Here is a 19,495-nt window from a genome sequence, read left to right on the forward strand (position 1 = left end):
GAAAACTCAAGTATGTTTATACTGTGGATCACAGAGATTTTCCAGGAATCCGAGAGCCAGTAGAGACCCTTGCCTTGATGCAGCTTGCCTGGTTCGATCCCCAGCACATCTGGTCCCATGAACACCACCAGGAGTAATGGTTGAGGTCCGCTAGGTGTGGTCCCCCCCAAAAACAAAAGAAATAATTATTGTAATTATAGTAATTATCATAACCATGATAATAATTTCTAAGAATAGGAAACTATCCAGAGATAAAAAAAAAAAGGGTTGAGACGGCACGGCATCTTGCTTTCTCCTTTTCATGATTTACATACACAGTAGGGGGAGAGTTCTCTGTACAGATGTTCTCCAGAATTTTTTACAACAGGACCAAGAAGTATCCTACTTATTACTGTCAACAAAATGTCACAGGAAACCCCAACTCTAGGGTCATATGGGCTGAGAGAACCCTGAAAACAACACAGTGTAACCCCTTGACATGCAGGTCCAACATACCTTAATCAACCCTGGAAGGAAACTGCAACGAAGAGTTCCTCACATCTGAAGGGATGTCAAGCCACAGCATTGACAGACAGGAGGCACAGACAGACTTGTTCTCTGACAGCTAAACTTAGTAAATGTTTGGGGCTGGAGCGATAGCACAGCGGGTAGGGTGTTTCCCTTGCACGCGGCTGACCCGGGTTCGATTCCCAACATCCCCTGTGGTCCCCCAAGCACTGTCAGGAGTAATTCCTGAGTGCATGAGACAGAAGGAACCCTGTGCATCGCTGGGTGTGACCCCCCCCCCCAAAAAAAGGAAAAAAAAACTTGGTAAATGTTTTCAATTAGTAACATGAATTGTGCTTGACAACGAGAATGAAATGAGGCACTTACATTTGGCTGTTTATTTGTAATACTTTATGATATCTCTTAGAGTGGGCTGGAGCGATAGCACAGCAGTAGGGCGTTTGCCTTGCATGCAGCCAACATGGCCGACCCGAGTTTGATTTCTCCGCCCCTCTTGTAGAGCCCGGCAAGCTACTGAGAGTATCTTGCCCGCACAGCAAAGCCTGGCAAGCTACCCGTGACGTATTCAATATGCCAAACACAGTAACAAGTCTCACAATGGAGACGTTACTGGGCCCGCTCAAGCAAATCGATGAACAACGGGAGGACCGTGACGGTGATCTCTTAGAGTAGGGAACACCAAATTTAACAAAGAAGCACCTTTTGCACTAGGGTAATAGGACTTCAATTAAGGCGCTTGCCTCGCATGTTGTCAACCCCCATTCAACCCCTGGCACCCCACAGGGTCCCTGAGCATGGCCAAGAGCAAGTCCAGCTGCATGTGTCCCCACAAAAAACCCAAGAAAAAAGAAACTTTTTCATCAGGATAGATCCACTCATCTTTCAAGCTGGTCACCAGTCATTTGACTGTGTCGAAAAGATCAACAATAAGAAGGCTCATATCCAAATGACTCTTTCCATTCCTGTTGAAAGCAAACTGGAATGAAATAAGTACTTACTTGTTCTATCAGTCATATGATAGTAAACACAACTACTACGACAAACAGGTTAATTTCTGAAAAGTATATTTGAACGTATTTAAGTTTTAGAAGGCTTACGTAAAAGACCCTGAAAAGTACTTAGTATTTGTTATACTTATTATATTTGCCATTCAAATGTGCCCTGAGTTACTATAAAACAAAAAGTTGACCCAAAGAATAAGCTGAATTACATCTACATGTCAATATACAAAAAGGTTCAAAAAAAAAAAGGGGGGCACCTTCTAATTTGCGTGGGTACCATCACTGTCACTGTCCTCCCGTTGTTCATTGATTTGCTCTAGCGGGCCCAGTAACATTGTGAGACTTGTTACTGTGTTCGGCATATCGAATACGTCTCAGGGAGCTTGCCAGGCTTTGCTATGAGGGCGAGATACTCTCGGTAGCTTGCTGGGCTCTCTGAGAGGGGTGGAGGAATCGAACTCAGGTTGGCCAGGTTGGCTGCGTGCAAGGCAAATGCCCTACCCACTGTGCTATCGCTCCAGCCCATGGGTTCCATAAAGCAAAGGAATAGTGGTACTTGAGAAAATTCAACATTAGAGATAAGAATGGGACCAGAGAGATAGTACAGTGGGTTGGGCACTTGCCCTGCACGTGGCTGACCAGGGTTCAATTCCCAAAACCCCATATGGCTCCCTGAGCAGAAGTAACTGCTAAGCATCGTTGGATGTGGCCCCCAAGCCCAAAAAGAAAGGCAGTAAGAGTATACTATTTTCATTTAGGGAAACCATTAAAACAAAGTTACCTTCACGTGAGCCATACAAACTGCCCCCTTAATGCCAGAGACTTGCATACTTTTAACATTATTAAATATGGCAAACATAATTGCACTGTATAACTTCAATGGAAAAACTGCACACTGTGTGACTTCGTCCCTCAACAACATTGCCCTGATGGGGGCTCTACCGCAGCTGCTAGTGCCCTCATGGAAGTTCCCACAGAGAGATGGAGTAGCTGTCTCACCAGGAGAGATGCTGGGGAGGAGGAGATGCCTGGGAATCGTGTAATAAAATTAATACCTAAACTTTTCTAATGTAACATGTGTACATCAACAAGAATCCAAATAAAAAGTCACATACTTGTTTCCTTTAAGCATATTTAATATTTGAATTCTCAGTTTCTATTTTCCCAGACCCCAGAAAACAGTTTTTAGATGACCAATATTTTTGTTCCAGAAACATACAGCCTTATCAGCTAATTCATAAAAGAGCTATTTTACAAAGGTACATCTGGATAATTAGAACAATAAAGTCTTTTAGGCATTTCAAAATGTGATCAGTAAAAATACATGACTATTAATAAAGTTTTTTTTTAAAGATAGTTCCAGATTTTTTTTCAAAAGTAATTTCTGTTAAAGAGTACATGATTGTATGGTGAACAGGAAGAGCAATTGTTCTAGTAGGAAGAGGCTTATTAAAAACACCCAATGGCGTGCACATGACAGTCGCCATCTTCACAGGACATGGCTTAGCAATCGGCACCTGGGAAAGACAGACAGGGCTCCATTCTGGGGGTACATGTTTGTTTCTACCAGTCAATAACCAAACCATCAGGACCAGTGGGGAAGTCACATGGAACAAGGCAAAAGGAACTCTTGAGGAAATAACAATTTCATAGGTGACTTAGGAAGGGAGTGGAAAAGTCAGGAGAAAAATGTGATTTACAAAGCGCGAACACTGTAACTCTAGGGGAGAGCTGGCTGGAGGCCCTGCTAAGTGTCTGTTCCGAGGCCTCTACACAGCTCTCAATGGCGCCCTCTGTGCCTACAGGGAATGAAATACTGACCAAGACTCTAGCCGCCCCAAAAACCTCAGATGCCACCTTAATAAAGGGAAGACAGTATGCAAGGAAAAGAAACCTCACAAGACGCATACTTATTTCGTTTAGTTTCTAATAAGAAAAAAAAAAAAAGACTTTTGTCCTATATTATCACATTAGCTCCTCCCTCTTAGCTCGAAGAACCAAAAATTTTTCCCAGAGGGGACTCATCCTTTTTAACAGTTGGGAGTTGTTTTTATGGAGGGGAAGAAATCCAAAAAGCTTATGAAATATACCTCCTGTGCAGTGTAACATAATAAAGAGTTTCGGCTTCTGTTCTAGAAGGTAACTGGAGCAGTCCAAGTTAGCTGACTCTAAAGTATGCAAAACATATGGCTTCCAGGGAACAATCACGGTGTTAAATTATAGCATTTTGGTGGCTTGCTGATTTGCCTTGATTAAATCTGCTCACTGGAAAGAGACACTTGAATGTAATTTCCCACTTAACTTTAAAGGAGCCATCAGGCCCTCCAGAGAGGGCACAGGTCACAGCGGACACCCCAGGGGCCACAAGCCAGCAATCCTGCTCTGCCCAGTCGCTGCGTCCGCACCCTGGGAACTTCCCCTTCGGAAGGAGAGTCCAACCTCTCGGCATGTGGCATCGAGAAGGCTCTGATGGGAGCAGAATGCCTCACAGACAGGATGAACACCTGACGCCATCATCCCGAGGGCAGACAGATGGCGTCAGAGGAACAGAGGCTTGATTCTAATGACCAAACGGAAGGGGCAGAGGTGAGGGAAGGACTGGAAGGAATCGGGCTGTGAGGTTAAAAACAAAACACCGGAAATCGTGGGATTTTTTTCAGAACGAGCCAGTGATATGGAGCACTTTTGAGAATCTAGATGATCATTTTATTTGAACTGCTGGAGCTATGGTCAGAAATCTCCCCAGTTGGCCTTGGGACCGTTCCAAGGAGAGAAAAGCCAAGCAAATAGTGCTAAGGACAAGCTATTTGTCGGGGCGTGGAGGAAGCCAACTCTGCTGACCTACAAAGCCTTTGAAGTGAGTGTGAGGAATCATGAAATCACCTTGTAGTGTGTAAAGTTGGGATGGAAGCTCTATCGGGATTTCCCTTTCTCCTGATTAACTACCACTGACAGTCCTGGTATCACAGAGCAACGGCTGGGAGTGTCGCACCCTTTCCAGCAGCACAGCTGAACCATTTGGTTTCTACTTGCTTCTCTTAAGAGATACAGAAAGTTCAAGTTCCAAGCTTCACTTATATATATATATTAGCTTCTGCTTCTAAAATTTTTTATCCCATTTTAATTTATACTTGTCCTATGACTCAACATATAATTCTAATTTATAGATGAGGTCCAACGTTCAAAAACATAAATCAGTTTTGAAAAGACAAAAATAGGAACCTGGAGACCAATGAGCTTATTAAGTTGTAGTGGTGTTTACAAAAGTGACTGGGCATCCTTACTTGTGACAGGGGAGGGGTACATATTTATATATTATATATACACACACACATACACACACAAAGAAATGTGTATGTATATAATCTAAACTTCAGGAATAATAAAATTATATCCTGATGAGCCACAGAGTTCAGAGAGTACTACTGAAAGACAGGAAAAATTGATGAACTCCTTGGCCTAAAAACAAAATTTTAAGATTTGACAAATGATTTTGCTTTAATTGGGGGGGAAGGGGGAGGAGGACAACACCTCCAAAACATAGATACCTGATGTACAGAGAAAACCACAGAGGGTGGAGATAACCACAGGAGTCTGGAGTGGTCCGTCCAGGTCCTCGGGAGGCCACGAGACTGTTCCTGGCGCTGAGTGGGCAGTGCCCAGGCTGCCCCGGGATCCAGTGTATGCTCTGGGCTGCAGGTCCTAAGGCCCTTCGCGCAGTGGTGTGGGGCGAGTGCCCGCAGGGGAAGCAGTTGAAGGAAGTGCTTCAGGAGCCAGACTCTGGCTCTGCCTTCTCGCCACACCTTGCTCCAGCCAGCTCCGGGCTCTCCTTCCAACTCCAAGAGCCCTTTGGCACCATCAGTGCAAAAATGAAGAGTCAAACTTCCAGGTACTCCAATTTTACTGGCCTTCTCATCAGCAGTACCCGTGGCTAGTGCGAGCCCTCGTTCAACTCAGCAGTGACTCAGTCAGAGAACTTTCCAGACCCTCAGACCCACGCCCCCTTCCCCACCCTTCCTCGGCAAACCAGCTCTGCCACCAGTTGAACCATCTCCACTTGCCTGGTTTTGCTTCCTGCTCACTCTGCAGGGCTAATTTAACACAAGTGCCAAAGTCTAATGGATAATTATAAAATTGAAACACCAAGAATAACAAATTTATAGTCAAGAAAATAAAATTTGCTCTCCTTTCCCTCCCTAATCCCAGCCCTCAATAGAAAAGCAGCCCAGAGAAGAGAACACACCCATCTTCAAGCTCCTCTATTTAGTACACAGAGGAGTCCTGCTTGTGGAGGGGACCTGGCGACAGGGCAGAGGTGCCTGCCCCTGGGGAGGCACTCCACCCAGTGGCCAGGGGTGCTCTCGACCTGTGAGGTGCCCTCTGGACAGCTGGCAGAAGGCTCCTCCCTCCCTCACCTCCCTCCCCGCCTCCTTAGCCCCATCCCCACCTCTGCTTCAGAGGCGACTGACCCTTGGGTGTACAAAATGCACAGGGCTACAACTCACAACTCAATTAAAACGAAACATGGCAAAAAGCTCTTAAATGTGCTTTCAAATACGGAATGAAGTCAAATAAATACATCTGATTCTCTCTTTTTCTTAAGCCTAAGTAAAATTTCATATCCTACATCCAAAGCTCTATACATTTGGTTTTTGTTCTGAATCGAAATCGATTCCCACAGTGAGGCGGGCAGAGTGAGGGGAGGCCCCTCCCTCCCTGCCAGACTAGTGCAGCGGCCAGACTGTGAAGAACCAGTCCCGGTTGGGGGCCCCGAATCTGGCAAGCCCAGGGGAGTCACTGGTAGATCCTCTGTCACACCCTCTCTCTGCATCCACGGCGGAGCCAAGATGTGGTGACACAAGGTTGATGCGCCAAGTCCAGCCCCCTTCAGTCACCTTCAGGACACGCGGCTCTAACTTTTATCTGAGGATCAAATCAAGAAGGGAAAAACCCAAATGAACACTGCAGAGCACCGTGGGCATGCTTCCACCAGGACTGGGTTCGCTGGGACCACCTCAGCTGGGGCCATGGAAGCCAGTAGGTACAGACTGCAACTCCTCCCCACGCTCCACTCCCTCCCCACCCGGAGAGACCCACAGAGCTGTGCCCCATCAACCAGAGCCGCCCAACAGTACCAGCAGAGCTGTCGGGGCGGCCAGGCCTGCCGCCCCCTGCCTTCTGTTCTGCAGAGGGAGAGAGCGGGTGGTACGGGAGATGCTGGGCAGAGCAGAGCCGCAGAGCAGCCTGTGTGTGACACATGGTCTTGAAGACCAGCCACGCTCCAAAGACGAGGGAGAACTGGGATTTCAGCATGAATCACCGGGCCACTCAGGAGCCCACGACATACGCACACGTACCTGAGTGCTTGTCTATGAGGGCTGATCCGGCCAGCCTTTGGCAAAGAGTGGTGTAACTTTCTTCCACTTTCTGTAAGATAAAACCCAGAGAGTTGGTTTTCATTGGAATGTCTTAAAAAATTACTTTTTGAAACTAGGAAAAAAAGGCTTTGGTATATGATAGGTTCCAAACTCCAGCATTAATGGCATTAAAAGCTTAGTCGGCGAGAGGGAGCATGTCCCAACATCTTAATTGTTTCTCCCTTGAATGATGAAAAGTTTTGCCACATGAAAAGGAAGCAGGTAGGGCAGCTGTCCCCCACCTCACAGTGACCCAGGCAGTGACGCTCTGAGAGTTGACCCACCCCCAGCCACATGTCCTCCAACCCCAGGAGGGCACGAACAATCAGGGAATATGAAGAAAAACCACAGAAGACTGGTCTGGTATGGAAAGGCTGAAAAAACTTTCACAGCCTCCACCTAAATAGTGTCAGGAAAAAAACTGCGTCGGGTCACGCATCTGTGTCTGCTCATGGCAAACTTTGAGAAAGTTGTTCTCTTAGAAACCACCACACAAGTCAGTTTTAAAAGTGTTAACAATATACAATTGGCAAAAATCCCATCCGGCCAGATTTTTAAACTGTTAAGAGCCACCAGGGCCATTTCTGCACCCATCAGCTGCTGCTTGGCGGCTTGTCCTGGCACAGGTACTGAGGCTTTAAAAGCTTATAAACCCAACTTAACGTACAGTTTAGAGAGCTTTTCCAGATTTTGGCATTCGTAAAACATGTTCACAGTTGATCTGGGACCTTACCATCCAGCTACACTGATGGACAGTAAGCACAAAGAACAAATCAAAAGCCTAGATATGCTTCCTGACACCAGCCTGCCACCCTTCCATCCCTCCTCCCTACAACATGTTTTGCCGAGAACCAAGGTCTTTGGCCACTGATGTCTGGAGTACCTTTAGGTGCTCCAGGTCAGCCTCAATCTTGCGAATGCACCTCATGATCTGGCCCTGGGGATCTGCACACGAGGAAGGACTCCGGACCTCAAAGCAGGGCTCCTCCCCTGTTCCCCAGCGTGTGGGGACCAGGCATTCCGGGGTGAAGGGTGAGAGAGCCCCGTCAGAGCGCGTGTTTGGAGGAGAATGTTGGGGCTGGTGGGTGGAGTCTGTGGAGAGAGGACCGGCAGGGCGCAGCGGGGGAAATGAGCAAGCGATCTCTTCATCCGTGGAGCTCTCCTGCACTGCTTCATAGCCGTCAAGGATCAAATAGTTTCCTATTGAGAGACACAACAGCTCATGAGATGCGGATGCATCACAAAGACTGCGGCCAAGCGAGACAGGCACCAGAACTCCAGGCTGGAGCTCACAGAAGTGCGAAAGCCACCACTTTCCAAAGTTTAGTTTAGAGTTCTTCAGAATTTCCCACTTCAGGCTGAACAGAACAACTCTTTTGTAATTTCCTACGAGTTAGAATCTCCTGCCCCCGTGCCTGGCGGTCCTCGCCGGGGCCCCTTGGAGGGGAGCGGGTTGAGCTTTCCTCCCTGCCCCAACCAGGGCTCTGGCAGCCGAAGACCTCCAGGACCAGCCATAGACCTCCAGGACCAGCCACCACCATGCTGAGACCACTCTCCGCACACCTGAAGGTACCGGCAGAGGAACAAAGGCAAGCGGGTCCCAGGGCTGAGATCTCCAAGCCTACTCGGATCGGGGCTGAGTGTCCTCCACCCAGATCTCCGAATTCCAGTAGGCGGGGGTCACACCCACCAACTGGCCCCCTGGCGCCGTGTAATGCCATCAACGGCCAAGACTCAGAGACTATAAAAACCAGCTCCCGGAACTGTGCGGCCGCATTTGCGGCCGTGCGACATCTTATTATCTCATTCTTACTTTGGACAAACTGGCAGGCTACCGAATGTAACCTGCCCACACAGCAGAGTCTGGCAAACTCCCCGTGGCGTACCCAATATGCCAAATACCAGTAACAATGATGGGTCTCATTCTCCTAAAGAGCCTTGAATATAACACTTTCTTAAAAATCTCAGGGCTATGATGAAGGAGACGTTACTGGGGCCTGCTTGAGGCAATCGACGAATAACAGGATGGTTGTGATTCGTGATAGAATCTTACAAGTTAAAAGTCAGAGACTATCAAGTCCCTGCATGACCTTGCCTCTGCAACCCCACCCCCTGTCCCGCCAAATTCCACTTATTTCTCCTTGGGTCTTCCCTCACTTTCCTCAGGCCTCTCCTCAGATACTAACACACTGGAAACCCTTCACCCTGACCCACTCATCAGCTCTCACTACCCCCAGCCCTTCCTCTGGCTTTTCCTACAAATACTCCTTACAACCTAACATCTATTTACTTGTTATGTACTTACCATTAGTCTTTCTCTATTTGTGAATTTTTCTGTTTTATTCAATGTAATACCTCCCAGACCCTAGGTCAGGGGTTGGTATAGAATACATTCAATGATATTTACCACATCAAAGAAACACACACACACACACACACACACACACACAATATTGCTGGGTTCTCAGAAAGAAAGGGACAGACATAGAAAGATTGCATTCATCTGGGGAACATAAAGTAACAAAATAGGAGACTAACACCCAAGAATGGCCAAGATTAGTACCAGGAATTTTACTCCATGGCTTGGAAGCCAACCACACATGCTAGGGGAAAAGGGAGTTCAGATAGAGAAGGGAGCACCAAATAAAGGTGTTGGGAGGATCCTCCCAGGATGGGAGAAGCATGCTGAAAGTAGACTATAGACCAAACATGATTGTCATCCATTGCCTCTTTTGCAAACCACAACACCCAATAAGAGAGAGAGAGAACAAAAGGGAATGCCCTGCCACAGAGGCAGGGGGGGATGGGGGGTGGGAGGGATACTGGGATCCGTGGTGGTGGGAAATGGGCACTGGTAGAGGGATGGGTATTTGATCACTGTATAATTGAAGTAAAAGTAAAGTAAAGGCCCTCCCGTTGATCATCGATTTGCTCGAGCGGGCCCAGTAACGTCTCCATTGGAGACTTTGTTGTTACTGTGTCTGGCATATCGAATACTCTCGGTAGCTTGCCGGGCTCTCCGAGAGGGGCGGAGGAATCGAACTCGGGTCGGCCATGTTGGCTGCGTGCAAGGCAGACGCCCTACCCGCTGTGCTATTGCTCCAGCCCTAACCCAAGCACAAAAAATTGTAAGTCTACAACTGTACCTCATGATGTCTCACTAATTAAAAAAAAAAAAATTGCTGGGTTGGTATTGAATACATTCAATGATATTTACCACATCGAAGAAACACACACACACACACACACACACACAATATTGCTGGGGTGCCCAAATGTTTGTTTTCAACATTCCAATCACAATGATTGAAAATGAAAGTTGAAATATGAAAAGAACTTGCCTGAGATGCGTAAATTAACATCCTCCTCCTTTCTGAGTGCTCCATCACCTTCTGATGGATTATCATCACTATGTGCTTCACGGGCATCAAAAAAGTGCTCTCCACTCTCATCAGGACCCCCTTCTGACTCTGCAGGAATCAGCTCTGGGGTCACGGGCATGTGGCCCATTACTAACATGTGACTGGCCTGCCTATCTTGGAATGCCAGTGCTACTGAATCCCGTGGAGCAGAAGATTCAGTTGAAGTCCGTGGACTATGACAAGAGGAAATGTCACCAGTTCCAGTTCGAAAGGGCATTTGCCCTTCCCCAGGATGATAGGCCTTTATGTTTTCTGCATTGTTAGTTCCGCTGTCCACCTGCAGCCCTGGAGACACTGTGCGGCTTCCTGGGGAATGAACCCATTCTTCCTGAGTGCTCTTCTCAGTCAAGCCCAGCTGGTGGACCAGCAACTGCTTCAACAGTCCCACTGAAAATCAAAGAGGGGGAAAAACACATTCACAGTGGTAACCCCAGACTTCCAGAATCAAACGAGAATTAGCAATCACTCCTAGTAAGTGCCTTTTTAGCAAAATACATTGGAAAAAAATCTCACAGTGATTTTTTTTTCCAGGGGGGGCTTTGTTTGGAAAATGAAGTAAAGTCCTAACTGGAGAAGATCTGTTATTAACCCAGTCTTGGAAAAAATCCAAACAAGCAGTCTTAGTGAGGAAATACTCCAAATTAAAAGTACTAACTAACCAGTACCAATGCCTGCCTCTATTCTTCCTTCCATCTAACAGGAATAATAATCCAAAGGTACTTCTTCAGAATACTGAAAAGCGACATTAAGCTAGATCCCCCAAAAAAGAGAAGGGATGTTCAATTTTTTCCAGAAGTAGACACTTCCTCTCTGAGACACTGAGAACCAAGTTCATTGGATATTGAAGCCTGGGGTACCTCTAGGTACTCCGAGCATTATTCTTTCTACTTTTATCATGCACTCAGAAAATTTATTTTATTATTTATAATAACCCAGGAATCTCCCCTAAAAAGTGAGAAGAAACTAAAACCATTTTACAATAGAATTTAATTGTAATGATTTGGTATGTTTCATTTTAAAAGATAAAACAGTTCTGCTAAGTAGCCTAGCTCCTTAGGTTGTTTGAGCCAGAATTATCTGGATGCAGGGTATATACCGTGAAGTCACCCACACAATGACAGAACCGCAGGGATAGATAATATCAAACAAACCCCCAGAAATCATCATGAATGCTCATTTCATAGAATCTGAAATAACCTAGGTTTTAAACAACTTGACCAGTTCCCTACTTCAACTCTGGTTTAATTTCTTTTTAAATTTTTTGATTGTTTGTTTTGGGGTCACACCCAGCAGTGCTCAAGGAATTACTCCTAGCTCCTCACTCAGATCACTGCTGACGGAATTAGAGGACCATATGGATGCCAAGGATCAAACTTGGGTCAGCTGCGTGCAAGGTAAGTGCCCTATCTGCTGTACCATCTCTCCAGCTCTCCTGTGGCTTACTTTCTATCATGTTCCCTTAGATGAACAGTTCCCACACAGATCTTATTACTTGCCCATGTCTTTCTGGTCATCATTAACATTTTATTTTGGCAGCCCAGGTGAGCAGGGGCTCCCAAGCAGTGCTCAGAGTCAGGGGTCCCTCTCAGTGATTCTCAGCCACTGGGCTAGCGGTTCAATGCTCAGGGGATAGAGGATCCAGTGTTGCCACTGTACTATCTCCTGGTCCGTTCCTAACTTGGTGAGAGATGCCATGAATCTTTCTGCCTTTGTCATCCCAATCTATCTCCCTCCCTAATCTCTCTCTAAAGTTCTAGTCTAAATTCCCACTCCCAATGATCTTCAACACTTATCAGGAACATGCAAATCAAACCCATAATGAGACAGCACCTGACACCTGCAAATGATTATTATCAAAAAGACAAGAAACAGCAGGTGCAGGTGAACAGCTGGGAGAAGGGAGCCCCTGTGCATGGTTGGTGGGAACTTAAACTGGTGTGGCTGCCGGAGAGGATCTAAGAGAAACTGCTCAGAAGACCCACAACAGAAACACAGGATGACTCAGCCACCCCTGGGCAGGATATTTAACCAAAGAACTTTGAATCCAAAGAACACACTCACTGTGGGGCTGGAGCCACAATCCAGAGGGGAGGGCTCCTGAACGTGGCTGGCCCAGTTTGATCCCCAGCATTTCATGTGGCCCAACAAGTCCGCCAGGAGTGATTCCTGAGTGTAAAGCCAGGAGGGACCCCTGAGCAACTCCAGGTGGGGTCCCCCAAACAAACAAGAAAAAAAAAACAAAAAAAAAAAAGCTCTCATTGTAATAGTTTTTATACCTGTGATCTTTGTAGTCCATACTCAGAAACCACTTCAACGTTCGCTGCTGAGTCACCCAATGAATACTACATAGTCATAAACAGATGAGCTCTTGGGTCGAGACAGTACAGTGGGTAACTGGACTTTCAGTACTCACTGTCTTGCCAGCAGTCAACTTGGGTTCAATCCCAGCATCCCATATGATCCCCGGAGCACCCACAGAGTCAGGAATAGGCCCTAAGCATAGCTAGATGTGCCCCCTGACAAACATAATAGATAAAACACTGCCATTTGCAACAACATGGGTCAACCTTGAAGGTTATACAGCAAACTGTAGAATTTCTCTCAAATGTAGAAGCTATAAGATGTTTAGGTTATAAGGACAAAATGGTTACTAGAAGGAAGGAGTTGGATAAATAGGGGAAAGGGTCAACTGTGTGGGAGATAATGGAAGTCATGTTGGTGATCATATATAGGTGCTCAGATGGTGATCACATCTCAAATCATAATGCTGTACACCTGAAACCTGTGTAACCAATGTTATCCTCACTGATTCTCAAAGGGGTTGCTCTTCAATATCTTAATCTCATCAAATTTTAAAACTGAATCCATCATTTTTGGCTAAAAAAAAAAATGGTTGGGGAAGGGACTGTGGCAGGGCCAAAAGGATAGCTCAACAGGCTGGGCACAGGCTTTAGATGCCAAAGCCATGGGAGCAATTTCCAGCACTGCACAGTTCCCCCCGAGCACTGCCAGGAGTGGCCCCTGAGCACTGAGCAGTGAGTAGCAGACTGAGCACCACTAGCTATGGCCCAAATATAAATCAAAATTAAAAGAACATGTGACAGTGGCTGGAGGTGGTGGTCCCTTCTGACACGAGTGCTAGGAAAGAAATTATCTCTTAATATTACCTTTCCTTTGCCTTCATCTAAACAAGCCAATTTGTTGAGTCATTTTATTTTTATTCCTTTGACATCAAATCTAGTCCAAAAACCCTTTTAGCCTCCAGCCTAGATCACTGCAATAGCTTACCAATAAGTGCACTGCTCCAGACCTCTTTCCATTCAAATCCTTTTGCAGCTCTCAGCCAGATTAATCTTTTTTTCATTAGTCATACCCTCGCTTAAAAACTTGAAATGGCACTCTACTCCTGGAATAATCATTCTCAGCCTTTCCTACCTCTGCTACACCTGAGAGACAGATCCACTCCAGGCTGGAACAGCACTTCTCAGTCACCCTAGGGAGAGCTGGCTGCAGCGATCAGAGTGGCAAGAATAAATCAAACTCTCTGTTGTGGGTGTGTGCTAGAGAAAGCCAAGCTACAGTGACTGCCATAGTCTCTACAAAAAGTTTGCACGCATCTGTGTAACTTGAAAAAGCCTTCCACACACTCATGTGCCATCGTAAGGCACAGAGGACTGTCTGATGTCTGATGTCCAGGCCTGCAAGAGCGGAGGCCAGCAGAACACCTATTCTTCCCACCGGCTGCACGTGGCGCTGCCAGTCACAGGGCTCACCACAACCAACTGCTCTACTCTGCTCTCTGAAGACCCGAAGATTCTCTGCCTCTGTGCTTTTGGTCCTTTTACTAGTCTTATTTGAATAACCTCCATTTTTTTGCTCCTATCTGAGTCTTACCCAATCTTTGGTCATCACATCTCTGACCTCTCAGTGTCAGCAATAACAGCTCAGGACCAGAGTGATAGGACAGGGTTTAGGCACTTGCCTTGCATACAACTGGCCTCAGTTCAACCCACCACCTCCTGAACACCATTAGGTACAGCCCTAGAGCCCCCTGAGCACTGCCTGGGTGGCCCAAGTAATCCTGAGGACCACAGGGGCTCAAATGGCGCTCTTCTTGGCCGCACACTGAACTGCTGGCCCAGTTGCCTGAAAATCACCAAAACGACTCCCTGGCATCCTGAGCACTTGGATGGATGTTCCTCGCGCCCTCCCCACCCCAAAACCCTCATCTCTCATTCTCTCACGGTTACCCCAACCAGATCAATTATGACATATGCATATTATTTAATTACTTATAGAAATGGGAGGCTTCCTAGTCTTTTCCCAATTAAACTGAAAACTCTTAAAAAGAAGAGTCCTTGTATATATGTCTTTAGACTCTTCTTTAACTAGCTGCAGTTTTGGCTGATGCAACTCGGGTGCGCGGCAAGGATTTATGCTAACTGCAAATGAACTTACGATTCCGTAGTGCATCCAGTGCCCATCGCTCTTCTGAGATAGGCAAGTGTGGATCCAGGGCTGTGGCCGAGTCGTTCCCGCCAGCATCCTTTAGAGTCCCAGCTTCATGCTGCTCTTTTGCAAACTGTCTCTCGGCCACAAAAAGATCGTCGACCTCTGATTTTCCAGAGGTGCCCAGTGAATGAGACTGAGGCTTCGCTGACATTAACGGAGACTCTAATCCCAAATCTCGGTCTATTCAATGGAACAGAAAAGGAAGAACAGATCTTAAACTTAACTTTTAAGTAGTTTTCAGGAAATACTTGAAAAAATAACCCTATAGGCTACAGTTTATCTGTTGAGTGAACAGTTCTTAGAGCAATGCTGGAAAGATAGCCAGCAGGCTCAGAGGCACAAGCCTGTTAAAGGAGCTAATGCCAGAATTATGATAAACCAAAAAAGTTCAACCTTCTTTGCATCTGATAAGTAAGAGACTATATTCTTCGTAAAAAATGTAATCAATCAGATTACCTGGACTCTGCATAACAGTGACTGAGATGCCGTGATGCTCTGCTTTCGACTTTGGAGGCTCTTCTTCATCATGGTCTCCTCTATGAAAGAAAGAAAACAGTCTTCCAGCTTTATGAGGTCCCTCAATAACACTGAAACAAAGCGAAGAATCGCCCACTCCCTCTCAGATCCAAGCTACTAAGTCAGCCCGACTGCAGTGAAAGGCGCACTCACTCGCAAGGCGGAGACTGGGGCAATGGGATTGGCTTTGTGGATTGTTCCTTCACCGATGCAGCCATCCGACATATGAGGTCCTGCCAGCTGCCGGGAGGTTAAAAAGAACACAAATACAAACAAGAAAGGAAAATGAAATGCCCTTTAAATACACCCGGGAAGCAAAAATAACAAAAAAAAATTCTAACCTAAAAGAAAACCTAACAATTTAAAGACACAATACCCAAAAGACTCAAAACTTCTGAAAAAGCAGAATCAAAATAAGATACATCAAGGAGTAAGTTTGTCAAAGAGCCTCTCTAAAAGTCTAAACGTGCTGGTTTCCATCTAGTTTTGGTTTTCAAAGTTCAGTTATGAAACTACAGCGTATGGAATTCTATTTAGGACAAAGAAAACCACCACAGCGTGGAGACACATACACATTCTTCTCGGAAACAGTCTGTGCCACCAGCTCGTAGATCTGGGCTCCGTTGTCCGACATGGAGATGACGAACAAGGCTTTGTTATCTGAAAAACAAAGACAGTTAAACCCTCGAAGGACATGATCTAGAGGCCCTGAGGGTCCCTTTTAGTCTAGATATAGATCACACATGCGCACTTTACTGAAAATTCACAGATTCATTAAAATTTGTGCAACTGTAAACTGTGCTATAATTCAGCACTACCAAGATTATAAAAGTTAGCACTGGGACATAATAATTTATTACAAAGTGTCAATCAATATTCCTAAATTAATGAACACCAAGATTCTTTTGGTTTTGTTTTGAACCACACCTAATGGCCCTTATGTGGTACTTATACACAGATAAGTACTGGGGACCATGAGGTGCCAGGGACCAAATGGAAGGCTCCCACGTACAAAGCATGCATTCCAATTCCAATCCTTAGCTTCCCAAGCCCAGAACAGCAAGTTAATTTGCATTTATTTTGAATTGCCCTTTCCCTAGGCTGTTACTAATATTCAGTGGGGATTAGAAAAAGAGGCCATACATATTTCTTGCCATTATAGAGCAAATTTTAAAAGGAATCACATTTCAGAGGCAGAGGTGGTAACTGGCGTTGCTTGGGGCTTTAGCCTGACTCTGAGCTCATGGATCACTGCTGGGGTGACATGATGTGACACCAACGACAGAATGGGGGTCAGTCACATACAAGGCAAGCGCCTTAACCCTCATGCTCTCTCTCCAGCACAGCTATCAAATAATTTGTTAATGCGCTTTTTTTTTTTTTTTTTTTGCTTTTTGGGTCACACCCGGCAATGCACAGGGATTACTCCTGGCTCTGCACTCAGGAATTACTCCTGGTGGTGCTCAGGGGACCATCTGGGATGCTGGGAATCGAACCCAGGTTGGCCACGTGCAAGGCTGCTGTGCTATTGCTCCAGCCCCAGTGTTAACGCATTTTTTTAAAAACCCAAATTACATATACCTGTTCAGTTTATTTCTTTCCCGTAAATCAAAAACCTCTCTAATGATAAAGTCTTTTCATTGGGGATTACTCCAAATTCACTGTCTTCACTGGTATTACTAATGATTTAAGCATGTAATAAAGACCAAATATGCAAAAATAATTTCCTTTAAAGCAGGAAACTACTCAGTAAATCTAGGTATCCTGAGTAACTTGGGACATACTTTCTTAATTCACCTTCAAAGAGGTAAATCAATTCCATGTAATCTGTCTAAGAATATAACTGGAACAAAGTATGCCAGTTTGCTACTCAAACAGCACTGAGTATCTTATGTTGCTTTGCAACAAACTTGGTGGCTAGTATCATTCAGCAGACATACTTGCCTGTTGCCACTTGTCGAACCAATACTGTATTCAACTTAATGACAGGGCTGAATGTGTGCTTGCTGTCAGCTGTAGATGCCAGAATCTTACTGTGACACCGTAACACCAGCCTGTCATCCTGCTTTTGCAGTAATACAAGAATGTCTTCCAGCAACAAAGTGTATAGGTCTAGAAATAAAAATGCAGAAAAGACAATTAGAACAGAAGTCCAGATGTTTCTTATAACAGTTTGACAGAGAAATTTTATTTCTCCTAAAAATGGTAAATGAAACTGTCTTGCCTTCTCTTTCCTTTTTTCTTTCTCTTTTTTTTTTGTTTCTAGGCCACACCCAGTGCTGCTTGGGAGATAATTTTGGTTCTGCACTCAGGAATTACTCATGGTGGTGCTCCAGGGACCATCTGGGATGCTGGAGATGGAACCCAGGTTAGCTGTGTGCAAGGCAAGCACTCTGCCCACTGTACTATGATTCCAGTCCCTTCTTATTTTATTTTTCAAGGATTAATTTTTTATTGTGTCACACCAAAGTACCAGTCTACAACTGACACAAAATTAAAAACAGCAGCCTGAGTCTGAGATGCTGTGGCCTGAATGCTGAGGCTCCTTGAGTCCCAAGAAAGATGGGACGGGGACTGAATCATGTCAGTGTCAGCTTCATCCCACATGAATATTCAAGCCACTTCAAATATAACAGAAGCACATAATTAGACCTCCTGTCGGTGCATGCGGAGCACAGAGCAACGCTGCCGCTCGCTGGCACTGCACGCTGTAGGGTTTTCTCTTCCTGGGTGCAGGAGACTCCTGTGCTGTCCTTTCGCACCACCATCCCACACCCCTGCAGACAGACATTATACCTACCAATTGTTTTATCTCTATTTACTTTCCAAACCAATGGCCCTTCATGAATCATCTTCCTTTTTGTTAAATCCAAATTCTGCCAAAAGAGAATTAATTATTTCCCAGCACACAGTGAAAGCAGAGTCCATATCTTCTCTCCGGACAGACTCAGTGCAAAAGGCGTGACAACTTACAGTCCCCATTATGACTGATACCTACTTACTGAATAGGAAAGGAAGACTCAGTTAAATCAAGCCACGGAAAATTTTCAAAAAGGGTTTCTTGCAAAATGAACATTCAGGAGAACTGTCTTCCAAACCTCACTCTAATGACAACTGTGTATAAAAATGAAGTTGCAAGACCTACCATTAGATTCCTAGCCCAGTGTCTCTATGAATTCCTAAAGAAGGAAGATGCACAATTTATCTCTAGGAGGCCAATGAGGTCCAAGGCTCTAATTCTAAGGAAGATTCTGAGGAATATCTCTTATGAAATGGCCTCACTGGTCTACTGTTATTGATCTACTTAGTAATAACTAATTACTTAGCTCTAGAAAACTCCATCCTCCAGAAGTTAAGCTAATGAGCATATTAGACTGCCTTTAGGTGAGTTGTTATACAAGACATAAAAGTCTATTTTAATAGCTAAAATAAACCTGCCAAACAATCACCCAACATGATACAAGAAAAAAAGAATTTTCTTTTCTACAAAGTTTCTTATCATTAAAACCCAAATATTAGAAGTGACAATGAGTGACTATTTTGCTTTATTCTTATAAAGGTTTCAACAGTCAAGCTGCTAAAGTGCTTTATAGAAAAATAACTAGGTCATCTTACTTTACTCAATAATCTTAAAAACTCCTGTAGTAAACAGCCCTATTCTCATTCTACTGTAGAACATGTAAATTAAATAATGTTATTCCTTACTCTCCTTTTAATTCCTGTCACAGAAAGCCATCATTTCACACAAAATAGCTCTCTAAAGGAAGACTAAACTGATTTTTCATGAAGACCAGACATTTAAAAGGAAGATAGAATCATATATATATAGACAGTCAAGGAGACAAGAACTCTTTCAGGTGATATATGCTCCCAGGGAGATGTTAATTACCTGCCAGGAAACTCTATTTGATATTTTAAATTATGATTAGACCATCTCTCACCCTGAGCTCTTCAACATTTGGGTACTCTGACATCTTCAGGTTGGAGGTATCAAGTCGACGCTGATAATCTTCTAAACGCTGAAAACAAGACAGGATAAAGCCAAAGTTCTGTTACTGCTCTGAGCATCAAAGAGATAGCTGTCCCAAGACCAATGTGCTCTGTCCACCTGCATTTCTGC

At 45.0% G+C, this 19,495-nt stretch overlaps 1 protein-coding gene across 3 annotated transcripts in view; it reads right to left on the reverse strand.

Annotated features, from left to right (window-relative positions):
- Positions 1-5,939: 5,939 nt before the first annotated feature.
- ARHGEF12 (Rho guanine nucleotide exchange factor 12) overlaps positions 5,940-19,495 on the reverse strand; it is a 138,708-nt gene continuing 125,152 nt past the window's right edge. For all 3 annotated transcript variants that reach the window (XM_056108184.1, XM_056108185.1, XM_056108183.1), the window contains 11 exons: positions 19,317-19,394; positions 18,176-18,251; positions 17,320-17,487; positions 15,948-16,035; positions 15,529-15,615; positions 15,316-15,395; positions 14,806-15,039; positions 10,267-10,734; positions 7,809-8,125; positions 6,866-6,935; positions 5,940-6,431 (listed from right to left, as the gene is read on the reverse strand). In XM_056108184.1, the coding sequence (XP_055964159.1) occupies positions 6,421-6,431; positions 6,866-6,935; positions 7,809-8,125; positions 10,267-10,734; positions 14,806-15,039; positions 15,316-15,395; positions 15,529-15,615; positions 15,948-16,035; positions 17,320-17,487; positions 18,176-18,251; positions 19,317-19,394 (1,677 nt within the window). In that variant the 3' untranslated portion in view covers positions 5,940-6,420. The remainder of the gene's footprint in view (positions 6,432-6,865; positions 6,936-7,808; positions 8,126-10,266; positions 10,735-14,805; positions 15,040-15,315; positions 15,396-15,528; positions 15,616-15,947; positions 16,036-17,319; positions 17,488-18,175; positions 18,252-19,316; positions 19,395-19,495) is intronic.

The sequence above is a fragment of the Sorex fumeus genome, unplaced genomic scaffold, assembly GCF_029834395.1.
Source record: "Sorex fumeus unplaced genomic scaffold, SorFum_2.1 ptg000198l, whole genome shotgun sequence".
NCBI classification, from domain to species: domain Eukaryota; kingdom Metazoa; phylum Chordata; class Mammalia; order Eulipotyphla; family Soricidae; genus Sorex; species Sorex fumeus.